Genomic DNA, 21,500 nt, shown 5'->3' with positions numbered 1-21,500 from the left:
AAAATATTTTCGCGCAGCGCCTTCGGTGAGGTCGCGCAGGCGCCGTGCCGCGTGTTTTCTGGTCGTCTGCGTTTCACTGGACAAGTGAACTGCTCGTGTGTCGCCAATGGCTGAAACCCTCCACCGTGCACCGTACCCCCAGGCAAACTTTCCGTTACCAGACTAGTGCGGGAAGCGTAGTGTAAGGCAGCAACTTGAACCGCTCAGGAGTAGTGAGTGCGGATGTGTGGCCGGCGCCAGTGTGTAGCTTACACGTGCAATTTAGCGCTACGATCGTTACTTGATTTGCACAATGTTTGCGTCTGATACTTAAACGCTGAAAAAATATTTTATTTGGGAAAAGGATCATTGTACGAGGGCTATCCACAAAGTACATTACGTTTTGGAATTAAAAATAAATAAAGTATTGGAATTTTTTTTATTATATACAGATGAAAGCCACACTTAAATACTACTTTTCTACATAGTTGCCATTTAAATTAAGGCACTTATCGTAGCGATGGACGAGCTTTGAAATTCCTTCGTCGTAAAATTCGGCCGCCTGCGCCTTCAATCACGTGGTTACCTCTTCTTGAAGCTGTCTGTCGTCATCAAAACGCTGCATAGCCAACCAAAAATGGTTCAAATGGCTCTGAGCACTATGGGACTTAACAGCTGTGGTCATAAGTCCCCTAGAACTCAGAACTACTTAAACCTAACTAACCTAAGGCCATCACACACATCCATGCCCGAGGCAGGATTTGAACGTGCGACCGTAGCAGTCGTGCGGTTCCGGACTGCGCGCCTAGAACCGCGAGACCACCGCGGCCGGCATAGCCAGCCACTTCTTCATTGCTGGGAATAGGTGGAAGTCGCTCGGTGCCAGGTCGGGACTGTACGGCGGATGAGGAAACAACTCCCACTTAAAAGATTCGAGAACTTCACGAGTGGCATTTGCCGTGTGGGCCCGGGCGTTGTCGTGAATCAGCAAGATCTTTGAGCCCAACTTTCCCCTGCGCTTGTTTTGTATTGCTCTTCTGAGGTTGTGCAGAGTTTGGCAATACCTTTGAGAGTTTATTGTAGTGCCTCTTTCCAGGAAATCCACAAAAATCACACCTTTTCTGTCCCAAAAGAAGAGGTAAACACGTGGTTGAAGGCGCAGGCGGCCGAATTTTACGACGAAGGAATTTCCAAGTTCGTCCATCGCTACGATAAGTGCCTTAATTTAAATGGCAACTATGTAGAAAAGTAGTATTTAAGTGTGGCTTTCATCTGTATATAATAAAAAAAATTTCCAATACTTTATTTATTTTTAATTCCAAAACGTAATGTACTTTGTGGATAGCCCTCGTATGTTGGAAGTGTGTGTCTTAAGCGATCTATTTGACTCCTGTGATTCGCTAAACAATTAATTTGACAGGGTAATGCAAATGGGTTATTTTAGTCTTTTTTTGTAGTGGAAATTGCGTCAACTTTTCCTTTGTCTCTAGCATTAGCCAACAGGAAACAGTATTCAGATGAGAGGTGGAAACCTCCATCTTCGTTTCAGAAGATGTTGATTCACACAGATAACCAGGAGTGGCTTCTTGAGAGTGACAGAGACAGGAAGTGAGTACGGAATTGGCCGATCCACAGAATGCTGCCACCTGATGCTTTGTAAGAGGCCCACGAGGTGAAACGAGGTCGATACACGGTCCGTGGTCGGTGGTATTTACTAACGTGATGTCTAATTAGGACACTGGGCTGTTTTGCTATTCGTGGCGGCGCCCTGACGATAGACACACGCACACACGGGAGACCTCGAACGCTGGCTACTACATCGCATTTCATTCCATTCGCTTCTCATTACAGTTATTATGTCATGCGGAACAAAGGTGGGGGGTGCAGTCATAACGTCCACCCAAGTGGGGGAACCCCGTCTCCTGCAAACTGATTAAATAAACAATATGTATGAATACGTTATTGACTTTGATGTGAATTTCGTGTCGTCAGCTCCTTCTTCTCAAGCACAGAGTGAGTCTTTTTCCTACCAATGTTTTCTGGGACGGGTGGGGAGTGACGGCGTGAGGGGTAGAGGGGTGGAACGTCCTGCGGTGGCGCCACTGCCCGCTAGCTCAGTCGATCCCTGCACGTCGAGGTGAGCGCAAACAGGAAAATTTTCCAGTAACACGTCACCTTCAATCTGCAGCAGTGTGATTACGTAATTTGGACATGAAGTTGCTGGATTTGACGCTTTCCCACCAAATAAAAGTTGGATCCAACCCTTGCAAACTGAACTTCATAAGTAAACAGTATGTCCTATGCAGTATAGTTGAATTTCTGGTCGTGAGATTCTTTTTGCTCAGCACAGACGGCTGCTTAGAGCCCATGGCGGAATCCGTTCTGAGTCAGGAATTTGCCTTGGAAAAAGGTTACCGCGTGCGTCGGTATTCTGCAGGGGCACGAGTTTCGACGTGAATTTGTCGGGTGCTTTTGTCAGTGGTGGCACCCACGCGGCCTCGGGTGCACTCGACCGCCGGTGCACCCGACTCCGCACAGCCTGTGCGGGTGGAGCGAATGGCGGGCGGTGCGTGCTTCACGGTCGACAGATTCTTAACCGTGTAATTACGTGTGATGACTGTTTCATCACGGTATTCCTTGCGCTATCGGAGTAAAAAGAAGCTGTCGATTTACCTACTTGTTTACGAGACGTGCACCTTTTCCCAAACGGCAGAGAATGATGAGAAGAGAAATCCAGCCCATGAAACCAATTTTATTGTATATGAACAAAGGCATCCACGGCCCTTGTCACGCTCAGTAAAAGTTTTCTGTGTATGTGATGGCACTGTCAATACGTAAAACTACCGACATTTCAGTCACTGTTGCGAATGACCTTGCTCAGGGTGGTTTTGTGTACTAAACACCCTGAAGATGGTCACTTGCAACAGTGACTGAAATGTCGGTAGTTTTACGTATTGACAGTGCAGGTACAAACCCAGAAAAATTTTATTGACTGTAAATTTTTTATAAATAAACAATTGGTATGTAATTAGATTTGTTGTGAGGAGATCCTCCCTCTGCAGCACAGAGCCACCAGTTTCCAGGTAGGGGAGGGGAGGTCTGGGGGTTTGCCATATGGGAGAGGTTGGTTAATTCGTCAATTTAATTAAGTAGTCAGTCGAATTGATAGTGACTGGGGACTATTTGAATAACTCAGGCCTGAAACTGTAGCTGTATCGGCGAGGGGGAGGGTGAGGGGTGTCACAATCCTCTTAGCAGAACAGTGGGGTAACGACCTGTCAATAAAAGGAGAACATCCGTGGCGGTACCTTGCAAACCTCAGTTACTCTCTTGCTGTTCGTCGCGCAGTCTTCTGTGCCCCTGTCAGGTGGTGACAGTAGTGTGACGGGCCAGTGTGCAGCACACGGCGATTTCCCGCCTCGACCTTTGCGTCTTTTGTCCGTGAGTGCTGAGTAACATCGATGGCTGTTTTCCTCCTTCAACAGAGTGGGGTTTTTCTCTTGTACAACAGTGTTAACCAGAAAAGTTTTTGATCTACTTAAGTTCTTATTTATGGACAGTGCAGGTTTCTTTGTTGTGCACTTGCTGCAAAAATTATATACTTGTCGCTTTCACATATTTGGCCCGCCTCGCCTAAGCCCCAAATAACGACGAAAATCATATTTTCACTGTCGGAATAATTCTCATTAAACACGTGTATCTATTCACGTTGCTATTTACACTTAGTGTAGGTTTTTTTTCTGTAAAACGTAAATGTTTTTTGCCTTCATATATTTCGTCTCTTTTGTGGAGTAGAAGAACACTGGTAGGAAAAAATACCAGTACCCCGTGTGGCTTTTCGGTGTGCCACGAAAACAAAGCAAAGAAGACGATGAAAGAGTAAGGTAACAGGAAGGCGTTACCAGACGCCGCTATAGTTCCTCCTCCCTGGACACGCACAGTGTGCCGCGTACTCTGACATTTACAAGTCCACACTCGACACAATCTATAGACGATTGACGTCACCTCGCGACGCTTGCCGGTTTACACGCAGGCGTGGAAAGCGCACGCACTTGGAGCTGTCATTTTGACCAGAAAGTCGCTCGTGTAAAACGGGAAGCTCTCGCTAGTGCAGGGGGGAGGGGGGGGGGGGCGCAGGACACGTCGGCTAGGAGGCGCAGGTAGATCACGCCACGCCACTGCGCGGCGTTGCCTGGTTGCCGGGCCGGTGCGTGCCGCCACCGCCACCGCCGCCGCCGCCGCACCGGAACTGCCGAGGTCGGCAGACGGCTCCGCCACTGTGCGCTGCGCTCCGTTATCCCCCTGTGCGCCTCTGAGCCCGGCGTCCTTCGCGGCAGGAAGTTTTTCGCGGGCGGAATGCGCAGCCGGCCGGCCGCGCTCTTTGCGGCTCGGAGGACGTGACTCGCCTGCCGCACTGTGGACCGCGGCCGCGCAAAAAAGCGGGACGGCCCGAGCGAGCGAGTTGGCAAGCGCGTGGCGCGCACTGTGTGACGGCGGCGGGCGGCGGTGGCGGGCGCTCCTCTGCTCTGCTCTGCTCTGCCTGTGCTCCGCTACTGTGCTCTGCTGTGACGCGCCCAGGTGCTCCACACTGGCGACCGCCGCGATGTGCTTCTGGTCGTGGGTGACGGCCGCGCTGGCTCCGCGCCACCGCCAGCCGCACCAGCGCTACCACCAGGTGCTGTACCGGCCGACTGCCTGCCCAGGTAAGTCCACCACTCGCCCTCTCTCCTCGCCTCCTCTTAGCTGGCCCATCTGCTGTACCTCCGCGGACGTCTGTCCAGCCGTCTTCTCAACTAGCCGCCTGCCCTGCCATAGATAACCTCTTCGCGATGTTTGCTACGGAATAAGTAAATCGACAGCTCGAACCGTACAGCAAACAATTGAGCACAATCGTTGTACACTTAAGCTCTTTTCCTGGTGGATTCGTGTGTGTAGGAAAACAGTACGAGGTCTGCGAGGCCTTGTTATTTCTCGGGTCGTCTATACAACGCAAAAACTAAACGTTTTCCACTGTTCGTTTCATCTGTTTAACACTTTTTTAAAAAAAAGGTGATACAACGAATTCTCGCTGAAACTGCTATTTTGGGGTAGCAAACAGAGGCCTTTACATCAGGACGGACCCACCGTAGCGGTAACGTAAGTATACCTGCATAGTGTTGCTCCCCTCTGATTCGGCGAATGAAAATGCGAATAGCTAGTGCGTAATGTAATCTACAAACTCCTTAACGTTCCACACCGGATAACTAACCTTCCGACCACTGCGCAGCCTACGTTGCTGCTGTTTTCTGTATATGTTATAGGTCCACTCGATTACTATGAAATTTACAGTTAATTCTTCGGGTTTATTGCTACTGAACTTATCCTCAACTCGGGGCGAAATCGTAAACTTTCCGTTGTGGCTCTCCGATGCTGCTTGCTGAACCAGTCGCGCCAGGATGTCTCGAGAGTTTGCTTGTGCTGTCCTGTGTCTATACGGTGCGAGCAGGACAACCGCAGCAGAGAGGTGGACGGGAACGTCAGTCAGCCTCTGGCCGCCCTCGGCCACACCATGCAGCCCCAATGACAGCCATTCCTGAACCTATCTTCAATGTGCTGCCTGCTGTTAGCGAGCATTCAGTATTGCACGGAGGCCTGTATCACTGTCGAATTACTGGTAAATGTGTCCAAGTAGCTTTTGAGGTTGAAGCCGCTAGTTAGTGACACACATACTCTACGTATCTTTCACTATGTGTATATAACGGTGAATTTTCTGTGCGAATTACTTCTCCGTGTCAGCAACTTAAGACGCTTCGAATGTGATGTGGAAACGTGCAATACGTGAAAACGAACAACTGCGATTTGCAATTGCTCTGCAAGATTCGCTGTTGTACGCAGTGCATTTATTTGTTGATTGATTGCCATTTACATTTCACTCCGCAAAATGTCTTCTGTAATCTTTGTTGTCTTTCAAATGGCACGTGGTTTCATAATGAAGGGTAACAGGGAGATTTGGAATGTAAGCGGAAGGTGAGGATTTGGTCTGCTGGCGTCACATTCCCCAAAGCTTTCCTTTTACAGACTGTACCAAACACGGTGCACTTCAGAGAGGCAGCTACAAAGAGGCTCTGTAACCTCACAAGCTGTAAGCCACTGTGTATGCTTGCTTTGTTTCTATCACCTAATCACGGCTCAGGACATTCACTTTTTACTGACGCAAGTCATTGATGCAATCAAATCAAATTCGTCGGTTTCGGCAATCCACAACCGAACTATCGTCTTCTACGCAGGTCTTACAGCTGTCGGTTTGCGCCACGAATCAATCAGTGCAAACTTAATTCCATAAGATAATGAAACTAACATTGTCAGTGTTGTGTGGTTAACGCCAGAAATATCTTTTGTGTGAGGTCAAGGTGCCTGCTGCACTGGTTGGCTCAGACGCCGTGGTGCACTGCAGCCTACTGAAGAAATTGTGGTGTCCTCTGTGTCGAAAATCGTGTGCTGTGAATTACGGTCTTTGGATGTAACCGTGCACCTGAAATCCCTCAAAAACTAGTTACTTTCGTAATACTTGATGGTGCAATGTGTCGTGAAACGTGATGCCAGCAGATTAAACCATTAGCCAAACGACACTTAAACTGGAATGCGTTATAAACTGTCCACGGAAAATACGAATGCTACTTTACGACAATCTTCAACTTTTGTTGTCCTGTCTTCCTCATTTGCGTGTAATATCACGGTATATTGATAATTTTTATATTTGGACCGTCTAACTGTAACTGAATGAAACACAATTTTCGTGCGATACGCGTTTCGCCTTTATTCTCCGCAAGGCATCTTCAGTGGCCTGGAATATGTACATATTTTTACTATTTACTTTATATTTTGGGTCAGTGAGCAGTTCTGATGGTTGGTTTTTGCTATGACGTAGTAATTTGTTAAATTGTACTTACAGGTCGCGTGGACGATTCTCTACATATTGTGTTTCTGTTCCACTTTTGGCGCTCTTCCTCTTCTTATAATCGCCATTTGGGGTTTTTGTTTTCCATATTTCATAACGCTAGGAACTGAACACTTGTTCTGATGCAATGTTTTGGTTTGTGTTGCCGACTGTCGGACGTTATTGTCGAAGATCGAATGATATTGCATCGACTCGGCCGTAACTGCGGTAACACGGTCTGAATGAAACCAGGCCCAAGTCCGCACAGCGCTCTTGGTTGCTCTCGCGTGCCGAATGTACATCATCTGGCGAGGCGAGCGACTGGCTGCTTCAGGAATCTCTGTGCCAACGTCCCGGCGAACACGAGTCAGTTCCGGACGGCCTGCCCTCGGCTGCACGCTCTCCAGCCGGATTGTCGGCACGTGCTCCTGCACTGCCCTGCGTACGGTAACCCTAGCTCTTTCCCACAGTTGTTACTTCCCTCCTGCTTTCGTATTACGTATAGGGGTTCTCGACGTCACTAATGAGCATTTTCAGACCTCCAAAGTCGATCGTTCTGAGAGTTCTCATATCGTGATAAATAAAGCCACACTTCGTCTAAAACAAGGACGGGACGAAACATAGGGTCACGCAGAGACTGGAAGGCCCACTGGCAGTAGCGACGTCCTGCAGCAGTACGTGGATTCTCCAGCCGGTGCACTGGCGTTCCTTCGCAGTGTTCCAGTTTGCGCTCAGCAGTGCTGGCCCACCCGTGCACAGTGCTAGGTGGCGCACCAGTGTGGCCCGCACCTGTCCACACAGATCTTACATCCTCCTTTCAACACACTGTCCATTCGGCTCAAGTGCTCTTCCAGGCCCTTTGCTGTCTCTGACAGAATTACAATGTCAGCGGCGAACCTCAAAGTTTTTATTTCTTCTCCATGGATTTTAATTCCTAATCCGAATTTCTCTTTTGTTCCCTTTACTGCTTGCTCAGTATATAGGCTGAATAACATCAGAGATACGCTGCAATCCTGTCTCACTCCCTTCCCAATCACTAATTTCCTTTGATGCCCCTCGACTCTTATGACTGCCATCTGGTTTCTGTACAAATTGTAAATAGCCTTTCGCTCCCTGTATTTTACCCCTGCCACCTTCAGAATTTGAAACAGAGTATTCCAGTCAACACTGTCAAAAGCTTTCTCTAAGTCTACAAATACTATAAACGTAGGTTTGCCTTTCCTTAATCTATCTTCTAAGCTGTCGTAGGGTCAGAATTGCCGCACGTTTTCCAATATTTCTACGGAATCCAAACTGATCTTCCCTGAGGTCGGCTTCTACCAGATCTTCCATTCGTCTGTGAAGAATTCATGTTAGTATTTTGCAGCCGTGGCTTATTAAACTGATAGTTCGGTAATTTTCGCATCTGTCAACACCCGATTTCTTCGGGATTGGAAATATTATATTCTTCTTGAAGTCTGACCGTATTTCGTCTGTCTCATACATATTGCTCACCAGATGGTAGAGATTTGTCAGGGCTGGCTCTCCCAAGGCTATCAGTATATATAATGGAATGTTGTCTACTCCCGGGGCCTTGTTTCGACTTAGATCTTTCATTGCTGTGTCAAACTCTTCACGCAGTATCATATCTCCCATTTCATCTTCATCTACATCCTCTTCCATTTCAATAATATTGTCCTCAAGTACATCGCCCTTGTATAGACCCTCTATATACTCCTTCCACTTCTCTGCTTTCCCTTCTTTGCTTAGAACTATGTTTCCATCTGAGCTCTTGATATTCATACTAGTGGTTCTCTTTCTCGAAATGGGCAGTATCTATCTTACCCCTAGTGATATATGCCTCTACATCCTTACATTTGTCCTCTAGCCATCCCTGCTTAGCAGTTTTGCACTTCCTGTCGATCTCATTCTTAGTCGTTTCTACTCCTTTTTGCCTGCTTCATTTACTGCATTTTTATAATTTCTCCTTTCATCAATTAAATTCAATATATCTTCTGTTACCCAAGGATTTCTACTAGCCCTAATCTTTTTACCTACTTGACCCTCTGCTGACTTCACTATTTCATCTCTCAAAGCTACCCATTCTTCTTCTACTGAATTTCTTTCCCCCATTCTTGTCAATCGTTCCCTAATGCTCTCCCTCAAACTCTCTACAACCTCTGGTTCTGTCAGTTTATCCAGGTCCCATCTCCTTAAATTCCCACCTTTTTGCAGTTTCTTCAGTTTTAATCTACAGTTCATAACCAATAGATTGTGGTCAGAGTCCACATCTGCCGCTGGAAATGTCTTACAATTTAAAACCTAAATCTCTGTATAAATCTCTGTCCTACCATTATGTAATCCATCTGAAATCTGTCAGTATCTCCAGGCTTCTTCCATGTATACAACCTTCTTTCATGATTCTTAAACCAAGTGTTAGCTATGAGTAAGTTGTGCTCTGTGCAAAATTCTACCAGGCGGCTTCCTCTTTCATTCCTTACCCCCATTCCATATTCACCTACTATTTTTCCTTCTTTTTCTTTTCCTACGATAGAATTCCAGACACCCATGGCTATTAAATTTTAGTCTCCCTTCACTATCTGAACAATTTCTTTTATCATACATTTCATCTACCTCTTCGTCATCTGCGGAACTAGTTGGCATGTAAACTTGTACTACTGTGGTAGGCGTGGGATTCGTGTCTATCTGCTGTTTGTAGTAGCTTACCTGCGCTTCTATTTTTTTTATTCATTATTAAACCTAGTCCTGCAGTACCCTTATTTGATTTTGTATTTATAAACCTGTATTCACCTGACCAGAATTCGTGTTCCTCCTGCCACAGAAATTCACTAATTCCCACTATACCTAGCTTAAACCTATCCATTTCTCTTTTTAAATTTTCTAACTTGCCTGCCCGATTAAGGGATCGGACATTCCAAGCTCCTATACGTAGAACGCCAGTTTTCTTTCTCCTGATAACTACGTTCTCCTGAGTAGTCGTCGTCTCTCCCCCCCCCCTCCCCCCCCCCCTCCCCCCCGCCCTCCAGAGTTCCGACTGGGGGACTATTTTACCTCCGGAATATTTTACCCAAGAAGACGCCATAATCATTTAACCATTCAGTGAAGCTGTGATAGTACTACGCAAAACAACAAGGCCGACAAGCCCCTCCATGAAAAACACGACCACACCATAAAACCACCGCCTCTGATTTTTACTATTGACACTACACACGCTGGCAGATGACGTTCGCCGGGCATTCACCATACCTACACCCTGCTATCGGATCGCTACATTGTGTACCGTGATTCGTCACTCCACACAACGTTTTTCCACTGTTCAATCGTCCAATATTTACGCTGCTTACACCAAGCGAGGCGTCGTTTGGCATTCACCGGCGTGATGTGTGGCTTATGAGCAGCCACTCGGCAATGAAATCCAAGTTTTGTCAACTCCCGCCTAACGGTCATTGTACTTCCAGTGGATTCTGACGCAGTTTGGAATTCCTGTATGATGGTCTGGATATATGTCTACCTATTACGTATTACGACCCTCTTCAACTGTCGGCGGTCTCTGTCAGTCAACAGACGAGGTCGCCCTGTACGCTTTTGTGCTGTCCGTCTCCCTTCACGTTTCCACTTCACTAACACATCGGAAACAGTGGACCTAGGGATGTTTAGCAGTGTGTAAATCTCGTGTACAGACGTATGACACAAATGACACCCAATGATTTGACCACGTCGGAAGTCCGTGAGTTCCGTGGTGCGCTCCATTCTGCTCTCTCACGAAATCAAATGACTACTGGGGTCGCTGATATGGAGTACCTGGGGTAGGTTTCAGAACTATGCAGCTAATATGAAAAACGTATGTTTTTGGGGGTGTCCGGATACTTTTGATCACATAGTGTGTTATCGCACCATTTCCAGCTACCCCATAACGGATAGCCAGTTTCACGACAGATAAGCTCCACGACAGACTATTTCGCATTCGGTTGCAAGCCGTCACATTCCATCAGTTCTCATCACTCCGTTACGCCAGTACGATTTTGTATGCATCCGTTAAGAGTGGACACCTAGCTGAACGCCCTCCACTGTTTGTAACTCCTAAGGAGTTCTCCTTAAATGTGGATGGTGCGAACATTTGACGTCACTGTGACGTCTTAACATTTCTCGAATGTCGACGGTGCCCATTTAGTGAAGAGTAATACATGGATCGCATAGGAGGTTGATCTCTGTACCTCCCAGTCACTCATTTTCTGTCACCCTTGTCATGCACACGTTGACTCATTAGTAGCTAATTATTTTTTGTGTGATAATTGTGACCACAGCAGTTTGATATGAGCCTTACTAAAGATGAACTTGCCGCCTCGCACTCAATGGGGTATTCGTAAGCCAGCAAACGACAGACATTCGATTCGGCCGAACGTTGGTCGTAAATGCATTTCCGCTCGCTCGGCTTGTCATCCTCACGAAACGAAGCGCTGGCGGCCAAGGGATTCGGCCGTGTGGAATCGCAGCTGGCTCTGATAACTTGCCGACGTGCTGCCGTTGTTTTTGTTGTAAGCAGCGGTTTAATTATGGTTTCACCGGCGGATGTTTTGAGTGAAGAATAGGATTTAGCGATAGTCGCATGTGCGACATTTATTTCGCTGCAGAAAGCTGATCACCAGGAAAAGAAGAAAAGTAGGGAGCTGTGTGGTGGGACAAAATTAGTGTGTACATTAAAGCAGTATTAGAATATGAGCTGTGTCATAATTTTTCTCCGAATGAAAGCTACAGATTTCAAACTGTTATTGACTTGTGTAGGCCCTAAAATTTCCAAAGAGACGCTACTCTTAGAAGAGCTGCTCGTGTAGCAGAAAGATTATTGATCACTCCCTTTTTGATTTTTTTCTCTGTTTCGTTCACGGTGAAAAAATGTCAATAGAGACTCCCTTTTCTTCTCCACGTCGTGCATATTTGTTTCCAGGGGAGAAGTACCGACGCTTTGACGTTACCGCCACCAGACGGAACCGCAAACGAGGCTTCGTTGGTCCGTTTTGGTGTCCGTAAGCGAAACGGTCGTTGTGAAGGCGCGGGTTGCATGCGACCACACGGCAGCTGTCGCGGGAGGTGGGGGCGGGCTTCTGGCAGAGCGCCGGCTGCTGTGCAGCGTGTAGGCGTGGGCGTGATCGTAACCCTTCCCGAACTGTTTCCTATCTCAATAGCGTCTTCAGCAGACTATTCGCGTACTTCGTAAGCGTCGCAGACTGTAAATTCTAGTCTGTACTCTGAAAGGAAAATCGGTTATACTGCTGTACTCCGACAAAAAGGTCACCTATAAGAAAAGCAACATCTTGCTGCATTTACCGTTGTAGCGCGCAGAAGCCGACAACATCACCGGGGTTGTGCGATAAAACCGGATCCCCCTTTACTGTTTTTATTTTTAATTTTCTTTGCGAGGCTAAATGATTAGGAGTGTCCGCAGCTAGACAGCTCCTAAGGTGAAGTAATGGCAGCGACCGAGTGGCGGCCAGACCGCCGTGTGTGGGGGGGAAGTGCTGGCGGCGGCGTCGTGGGACCGCCCCATTGTGCGCGCCGCTCTCACGGTCCCACGACGCCGCCGCCGGCGTCAATAAGCACGCGTCACTACGTTCTTTGTTACAATCTTTTCTTCATCACTCGAATCGTCCGCAGCGTTGTTCGAGCAACAGTGGAAACGATACCGTTATACTAGCTCTTTTTTTTCTGTTCGCTCATTTCGTTGGTGGTGTTTGCTACAGATATTCAGATCTACTTCTTACGGTTCAGCGCTTCTCATTTAAAGATACTAGGTTGCACCCCAATAACTGGAAAGACTCCAGAAAGTGACTCACGCGGATGTGAGACGTTTTGTGCGGTATGCAAATCCCCTAGCAAAATAAGCTGGAGGTGAGTACAAAGTAGAGGGTTCAGTTACGGTAAGAACACTTTACTTCTGCAGACAGAACAACCAGTATTAAGTGAGGAATCGAGAAGTACACAAGAACCCTGACGCACTGCCCGCCTAGGAATGCCTGAAGCAAGAATAATTTCACCACGCACAGCGGCGTCTTAAGCGGACTTTTTTTGTCAGGAATCACATGTGATTGGATCGGGAAAATTGTCAAATGAGTTGTACAATGGGAATTACCCCCTGTCGTTTACTCCAGAGTGGTTTGCAGAGTGTGGATGTAGATGCAGATGCGGATTCCAGTGTTCGTGTGTGTGTGTGTGTGTCTGGTACAATGCTTGTGCAGGCTTCGGAACGCCAGTTAGTCCGCAGCGGTGCTCGGCTGTCAGAATGCTGAAGACTGAGTGTGGAGTGAGTACGATTAGGTGGCGCTGCAGCTGTCGGTGGGTGAGACTGAGTTGCGAGGCAGGCGCCCCAGTGGGCGTGCCTGGCCCCAGCCCCGTGCTTCTGCTGTCAGCCCGCGCCGCCACCGGCCGCACCCCCCGCCAGTCCGCGGCGTCTCCTCCACGCTAGTTTCCCGAGTTGCGGAAAATGGACGCTGCTCTTTGATCTGCCGGTAGCATCTCAGTTTTTGAGTGTCGCATCACGAATCGGAAGGTCCATCCGATCACGTTCAAACTGCTGTCTCGAAACCGACCTTCAGATTGGCGACAGTTGTACCTTATACCATTACTGGAAAGCTGTCTCTTCACTACGGGAAACATTTACCCTCGGTTGCACGACGCATCCTGTAATTCTGATGAACAATGTGGAATCTATATCCGGTCGGACTGACACGGGGTTTGACACGTTTGTAAACGAGGGCAGGGCGTACAGCGCGTCATTATTTTCCTCGCAAAAAAGTGCAGCAGAGGTGCCGGCAACCGGAGTGCACGGCGGCGGTGGGCGCCAGGTTGTGTCGTCACCCTCGCTTCCCGTCTGCCGTTTTAATTCCCTTTGAGCGCCAGATACACTGCGCTAGACTGACAGAGATCAAATTTGTAGAGTAGGGAACAGACGTAAAGAAAAAGCGGATAACGGGGACCCACCTACACTGCTGGAAAAACAAAAGCCTAACACCGAGAGGGAGTTGTACGAGATAAACGAAACTTGGCAGGCGCGTGCCTGCATCTGAATGATGACGTAAGTTCAAATTACGCGTCGGTCGCGTAAGTGCTACCGTGAGCATCCGAACCGCGTCTGTTTAAAACCACACTGCAACGGTCGCGACCGTCAGCAACACCGACTCAAAGGAAGGCCTCGGCGCTTGTTTATGACGCTAGGAACGGCGAACGCCAGGTCTGTTGCAGGCAGAAACGCCTGGGCGTGCTTATCACTACAAATCTCTTATTTTTGGACAAACTGTTTGGTATTGTTTTGGATTCTGCAGTTTTATTTAGATGAAAGATTTTCTTACTATCGTAAAGCTACAAATGAAGATCATAGTTCTGTATTACTGAATCCTGTCGAAACAAACGTAGGTCAATATGGGAAGATGCTTTGCCCCATTGCAAGCTTCGGAAATTTTACATTCAACAAACTATATTTACTTGATCCATTTCGTTATCCAAACTTACCGCAACCCCCTTACAATGAACTCGTTTCTTTTATTTATTTATTTATTTTCGTTTGAGATCGTCACTGGAAATGTGAACTAATTTACATGTATAAATGTCCAACTGTTACCAGTCATTAGATTACAGTCGTTTTCAACGAAAGGAATTCTAAACAGGAAGCAAAATAGCTTCATACATCGAAAATACTGCCGATCTTAAACTTTTTTAAACATGCACATTAGAAAAAATAAATATTCCCGTCTTGCAATTGAAAGGAGAAACTTTATGAGATAAAAAATTTTATTTGACAAAACAAGTATCTCTCTTTTGCCTCTTCTTCTCTCCCCCACCCCGTCCCCCAACGTGTACAATCGCAAGATATTTCATTAACATTCAGTGCTCCTCACCCCATAGTCAACCAAGATACCTAAAGAAGAGCACCAATATGTCCACAGTTTCTTGTAAATGCAACCCAGTACAAACGTAACTTCCTGAGATTTACAAATAAGGTAAAGAAGCAGGAATTCTGTTACTGCTGGACCATGAGGCTGTTTTTGTATGTCAATCCTTAAAACAGGTGGAAATTTAAGTTCAGGAGTACACTATTTGTGTAATCAATTGCAGAATTAACTGATTGCAGAAATCTCTCAGAACAATGTGTGTTGGTCAACTACCACCAATAGTTTCACATTTTCCTGTGTCAGAGAGAGAGAGACACCACCATTATGAGTATGCCTGCAACAGAGCTGGCGTTCGCCGTGCCTAGCTGACGTGACGTCGCCAACAAGCGCCGAGGCCTTCCTTTGAGTCGGTGTTGGCGTCAGTCACCTCTGAGACCGGACGTCGTGAACCCAGAATGCCTCGAAGACGACCGAGACTCCGTTATCGACAAGTCACTGAGCTTGAACCGAGTCGTATAACGTGGCTACGAGAATGTGGATGACCTTCCGTGTTATTGCAAAAAGGCATCGTAGTCAGTCAAAGAGTCGGTCGCTTCGAGGGCAGCACCGAGCCACACGCCCTGCAACGTGCATTCCACCGGCTCCAAAGCAACGGCCTTTTCTGTTCCAGTGATGTCGAGCGGGAGGTCGCTGGAGGGCCGAGTGTCGATCTGTCGTTTTTTCTGACCAAAACTGGTTGTGCCTCGGTGCCGGCGGTGGCTGCTTATCGGCTAGGAGGAGGCCGCTTGAAGACCTGCAACCGGCCTGATTGTGTGCCGGGCACGCTGGACCTGCAGTGGTGGTCTGGGGCGCGAATTCGTAGGACAGCGGCAGCACTCTCGTAGTCGTCCCGCGCACCGTAACTGCAAAGCTGTACGTCAGTCTGGTGATTCGACCTGCTGTGCTGTCGTCTACGAACAGCGTTCCAGGGGTCGTTTTCCGACAGGTAACGCTCTCCCACGTGTCGCTGTTGTAAGCCGACGTGTCGAAATGTCGCTCTGGCCTGCTGTCAGTCGAGCACATACTCGACATCGTCGGACGGCGACTGCAACGTCACCCTCAAAGAGCGTTAACTGCCCCGTGTTGGCCGCCCGAGTGCAGCGAGCACGGAACTCCAGCCCAGAAGCTGATACCAGGCACCTGTACACCACGCACTTGCCTGCCTGGCGATTACGCAGGTTATTAACGTAGCAGCACTTTTGCAACGGCTATTCTCGCGCTTCATTAACCTACGAACTTGCAAAGTTAATCATAAATACGTTACCTAGACAAATGTAGTCCCGGAAGTTCATTATTTTGTGGTGTCGGGAGCTTTCCCAGTCAGTGCATATTACAACAAGAAAATCGAGCAGCTGCTCCAGATGATCTCAGAATGTGTCGAGCGAGTGCTAGAAGAGGTGCACGTTAACTACTCCGCACAGGCCCCTGAGCCCGAGAGGCGGCACAGCGGGGACGTGGCAGGGTGTCCGCCCGCACACTCGCCGCTCTGCAGCGCCTGCCGGTCGCTCCGCTCGCCCTGTCCGGCGCCGCGCGCTGCCACCCGACCGCTCCGGCAGCCGTCGCCTTCCGTCTGGGCTAACTGGGCAGCGCGGACGCTGCCGACACTGGCGAGGAACGAACGAGTGTGAAGCTGGCGTGACGCCGCTGTCGCGTGCTCATACCGGCAGGGTGCGGCCGAACACGTTGTGCCAGCGCGGTCTGCATATGCGCCGACGAAGGGAGCAGTCGGCCACTCTGCGCAATAGAAAAACCGAAGAGATATCGACTCGCTTTTACGTCGAGTAATATGCGGACCGTAAATAATCCGTCTTTCCGGCAACAAGAAAAAGAACGGCACAAGTTTTCAAAATCGCGGCCGTGCCTGTTGTAACATTTACAGAGCTACCGGTCAGAAGGATGCGACGACGACGTAACGTTGCTCTGTGTGCGGCCACAGTTTCAGACCGCAGTCCACCTGCAGCCCTGGAGAGTAGTGCGTCTGACGAAGCACCTCCGCATACAGTGCGCCAACTCGGAGCGGCAGCACAGTGAAATTCGACAGGCACTAGCTGACACCCCTTCGAGGCCAGTGTCCGTCGTTTGCGGCTGCTCCGAGTTAGATCCGCCTGAGGTCGGAGTGGCGGACCACAGGCTGAGAGACGCCGGCTGCTCGGACCGCTGCTTCGGCCAGCAGCACGGAGGCGCCGTCGCCCGGCACCGCGGTTCACAGCTGGCCAGTGCGGCCAGGGGATTCCTATCATTACTGGTCGTACCACACGTTCCTGTTCATCTGCTCCTTGTGAACGGTTCGCCAACACGTACGATGCACCACATTTACACGACACACAGGGTAAACTGTTGCCAAGTGCTCGGTGCAGCACACTTGGCAGCAGTGTTAGCGACTCGCTGCCCCCTCGCACTCGCGTGCATTGCTTACCGCGAGCCGCAGTGCTTGCCGCCTCGTTCCCTCACGCCTTACACCTGGCGCACTACGGTCCGGTGTTCCGCTCCGTCGTATTCTGTGGCCTGCAGCGAGAGCGCCGCCTCCTTCCTTCCAATGATCACAACACGACACTGACGATCGTAGCATCGCCGCCCTGGAGTCGTACGGTTTCCGCCGTCAAGACTCCTCGGTAAGGACGCCGTTTGGTCGCACTAGGGTCTCGTTCGCGAATTTCTTTACAATTTTGCTACGACCCTTGCAACAATTCCCTGTGTCCGATTCACCGTCCCTTCCTCCAGTATCATTAGGCTTCCTACTATCACTGCTAATCATTTACACGGTGCGCGTACTACGTATTTACTATCGGATTCCTCTTCTCTGTTATCGAGATTGTATTGTATCATCCGCATTGAACACTGTAGCAGGTGCAAATTGTCTTTTTGTATTTCCTTAAAAACTGGTCCAGCGACGGTCCTTTCCTGCTGACTATATGACAAACCGTCTAGGTACTACCAGAACACCAAGCTGAAAGAAAATGTGCTTCAATTGGCTCTGAGCACTATGGGACTTAACATCTATGGTCATCAGTCCCCTAGAACATAGAACTACTTAAACCTAACTAACCTAAGGACATCACACAACACCCAGTCATCACGAGGCAGAGAAAATCCCTGACCCCGCCGGGAATCGAACCCGGGAACCCGGGCGTGGGAAGCGAGAACGCTACCGCACGACCACGAGCTGCGGACTGTGCTTCAAAATGGTACGAGAAAGCGGACGAGCGCAGGCAGCTGTGTGTGTGTGAGAGAGAGATGAGTCAGTTGTGAGGCGATGTGTGGCGTGCGGAGGCGGCGCGACATCTGGCGGCCACGTGTCCGCAGTCTGGTCCGCCACCTGCTGCTGCTGTCTACCGCACCCACACACCTCAAGCTTTGGACGGTGTCTAGCATTCTTTGCCGTTCTGCTCATATTTGTCGGAGTGAATCCGAGCCGTAAGGCCTCCCTCGTGCGCGGTTGGGCCAGACTACTAAGAATCTTCACAAATCCTTCGAGAAGGCAGCCACAGAATCGGTCAGCAATGTTCCTTTCTCGATAGCTGACCATCGCAACAAAATTTCTGATGCGTCTGCTGCATTCTGCTTATGGTGTGAGTTGGCATGAGAACAGGACGTGATGAGGTCTCCGATTACGGCCCACCTGCGGGCAGCCTCTCTTTAGACATCCTGATGGTAAGTGTCGGACATCCAGTATGAGACGTGTCCACACATCGACTTTATGACGGTTTGAACTCACTCGAGGTCACTTCCAGTACGGTGTCTGAATGTGTGAAGCAACGGCAATCCATTGTTCTTCGAGAGCGGGAAACACAGAAGGCAGAATGTTACGTCGCTCCGTTCTGCAGGGACGTCGGCGCTCATTTCGTCCCGATGATGTTCCATCGGCTGCGGGTGAGTGTTGCCGCCCAGCTTCACGGTGCGCTGCCCTGCTGGTGCAGACAGCCGCCGCCTCCTCACCGTTGCTCTACTGTCCACGGTACACAGTGCCGTGCTCCTATCCTTTCGCGTCCAGTGTTTTCTTAAACTCAGAAAGACGACCGCACCTTAAGCAAGAAAAGAACCAACATACCCTAAAACCACCTCCTAGGTATTTCACTGTTGGCCCAATACACGAAGGCAGGTAACGTTCTGACGGCGTTCGCCAAACGGAAACACATCCGTCTGATTGCCACAGGGCAGGGCAGGTGAGTCACTCCAAATCGCTCCTTTCTAGTCATCATCCGCGAGTCATTCCTTCCGCCGATTTCGTGCGACTTTGTTACAGCAACCGTGTCCGTCAGCGTACGACATCTACCTGGTCTCCATTTAATTACGATTACGCAAACAGAGATATTGCGAAATTCAGATCGCTCCGTTCCTCGTCCACAGTGCAGTGGACATCGGCTCTGAGGCTGACGCCGTGTCCTCGAAAGAAGGCTTTGGCAGTGCCTTTTAGTGAAAGAATAAATAAACACGACCTTACCGAGTATCGGACCAGATTTGCCACTGGATTTGACGCACCCTAGCAGATAGACCTCAAAGCGTCGCTCTTAGCGCAACTTGACTATCCCCGCCAGCGGAGGCAGACGAGCAGCGGTGTAGCCTACTCAGGAAACGTGCCGGGCAGACGTCGTTCCGTATTTTCTGCTTCTCGTAGGCTGGCTCACACGCCGAGCGCCGTTTGCTCTCACTCTGTTCCCCGGTTACGATCGAACCACCGCCACCCTACCAAGTACCAACGCCGACAGTATAGTGTAGCGTCGGTGTGACTCCTGTGCAGGTACTAGGGGAACAAATTGACAGGTAGGTGTAAGGGTAATTTGGGGAGTACCCAGAGAAACTGAGATAGGACCGTTAATTGTTTCACACGTATATAAATAATGTAACAGAATGAGTCGGAAGCTCTTTTAACGCTCTTCGCAGATGACGCGCTTGTCTACAAGAGGGTAGCGATCCGTGAAAACAGTAACATTTAGCGGAAGAACCGACAGAGGATGCACGAATGGCGCAGGCTCTGGCAGTTTAGCCTGAACGTAAGGAAATGTAATATATTGCGTGTACGTAGTAAAAGAAATGCAATGCTGTACGACAACACTTTTGATGACAATTTTGTGGAAACACTAATCACCGTAAAATGTGTAGGACTGACTGGCCAGAGCTACGAGGGAAGCGTAACTCATCCGTAGAAGAGCGCTTGTTTCACCGATTCTGGAGTATTGTTCGGCAATTTGGGACAGAAGAGGTACGGAAGACCCGACAAAGGAGCACTGTGTTTCGTCAGAGGGTCATTTAGTCGGCACAAGAGCGTGCTCGACAAACGCCAGTTGCAGATGCTACAAAAGTGGAATCGTGCATCGCACAGTAGTTTACTGTTGAAATTCCGAGAGAGTACTTTTCGAGAAGAATCGGAAAAGATATCTCTTCAGCTGTGCTCCTTCCTTCACAACACATTAATTCTCATCACCGGCAGTCTAACTGGGCAGCTTTATAAGGACGAAGTGATATGTAGTGACTGCTCCACGTGCAGGTCCTGACAGATCCATTCTGCCGGCAGCGCGTCCTTTCTGACAACGCAATAGTCCCCGTCTCCTTTTGTACTGGCTGACCGCACCCTCGTCACATATGGTGGTAAATTCCGCTTTAGAGAAGGGAGTCTAATTAATTTTGATCACATATCGTATACGGCAGCGGGATACTGCCTAGGTTCTGTTCCATCTTGTAACTCTGGCGTTGTGAGAGCCGCAGAGCAATCGTTTAAACCGCCAGTAGCTCACGACTGTTGCCAAATAAAGTATTCCTGAGCGTACGCCCCGCTACAGTAACCGCAACAATATCTTCGAGGGCGACAGCGGAAGCCCACTAAGCGCCAGAGCGTAGGGTTTAAAACATGTAGTCAGACGCGATCATACAGCCTTTTACCATCGACAACAGAAGTAATAAGAGGATAAAGCTAACAGAGGGACGGCACTGTTGTGTATTGCTGCCTGGTGTCTTCACAGTTGCTAAGATGCACAAAAGTGTTCCGTTCGCTCGGCAGTTGTCTGTTACACGGGGTCATCATTCAGCTGCCCCTGCCGATTCCTTTTACGCAACCCCACATAAGAAAATAATGTTGTTGACTAGTTCGCCTCAGAGATGTGAAGCACATTGCCAAACTGTGACACAGTAACTGGTAAAGTATGCGAAGACATCTTGGACCAGTCTGGAACCGCGTGACCGCTACGGTCACAGGTTCGAATCCTGCCTCGGGCATGGATGTGTGTGATGTCCTTAGGTTAGTTAGGTTTAATTAGTTCTAAGTTTTAGGCGACTGATGGCCTCAGAAGTTAAGTCGCATTTTGAACATCTTGGACTTGTCGCACAAATTATTATGAAACTACTTTAGCATATTAATGCGGCGAATCAGTTATTAATCTTTTCGTTGGTTTGTATACCGGAAAGTTGTTATTTCCACGCTTCCCATTTTGATACCTGCTGTTAATTTCGTTGTTTCTCATCGCGAAACACATAAGGCAGTGTTTCTGAATCATTTACGGAAGAGTAAGTATTACAAGCGGAATAAACTTACAGACACATCCACAACCTGTACGAATACACTGCTGATCGAAAAAAGAAATATTGGAGATGATTGGATAAGTATGGAAGAAGTAAAGAAGGTTAAGTACCACAAGCAGAGATTCGAAACCTATATGATTACATCGCTAGTAACATAAATAAAGATTGGA

General features: G+C 48.7%; 1 protein-coding gene across 4 annotated transcripts in view; it reads left to right on the top strand.

Moving 5' to 3' along the window:
• The window catches only part of LOC124777979 (caskin-2), a 1,020,751-nt gene that overhangs the window by 674,035 nt on the left and 325,216 nt on the right, over positions 1 to 21,500 (top strand). For 2 of the 4 annotated variants that reach the window (XM_047253546.1, XM_047253541.1), the window contains exon 2: positions 4,558 to 4,682. The exons of the other annotated variants lie outside the window; for them this stretch is intronic. In XM_047253546.1, the coding sequence (XP_047109502.1) occupies positions 4,583 to 4,682 (100 nt within the window). In that variant the 5' untranslated portion in view covers positions 4,558 to 4,582. The remainder of the gene's footprint in view (positions 1 to 4,557; positions 4,683 to 21,500) is intronic. 4 annotated transcript variants of the gene reach the window in all.

This window comes from Schistocerca piceifrons, chromosome 2 (genome assembly GCF_021461385.2).
Source record: "Schistocerca piceifrons isolate TAMUIC-IGC-003096 chromosome 2, iqSchPice1.1, whole genome shotgun sequence".
Lineage (NCBI taxonomy): Eukaryota > Metazoa > Arthropoda > Insecta > Orthoptera > Acrididae > Schistocerca > Schistocerca piceifrons.
Note: the sequence above shows the minus strand (reverse complement) of the source record. Positions and strands in the feature narration are given on the sequence as shown.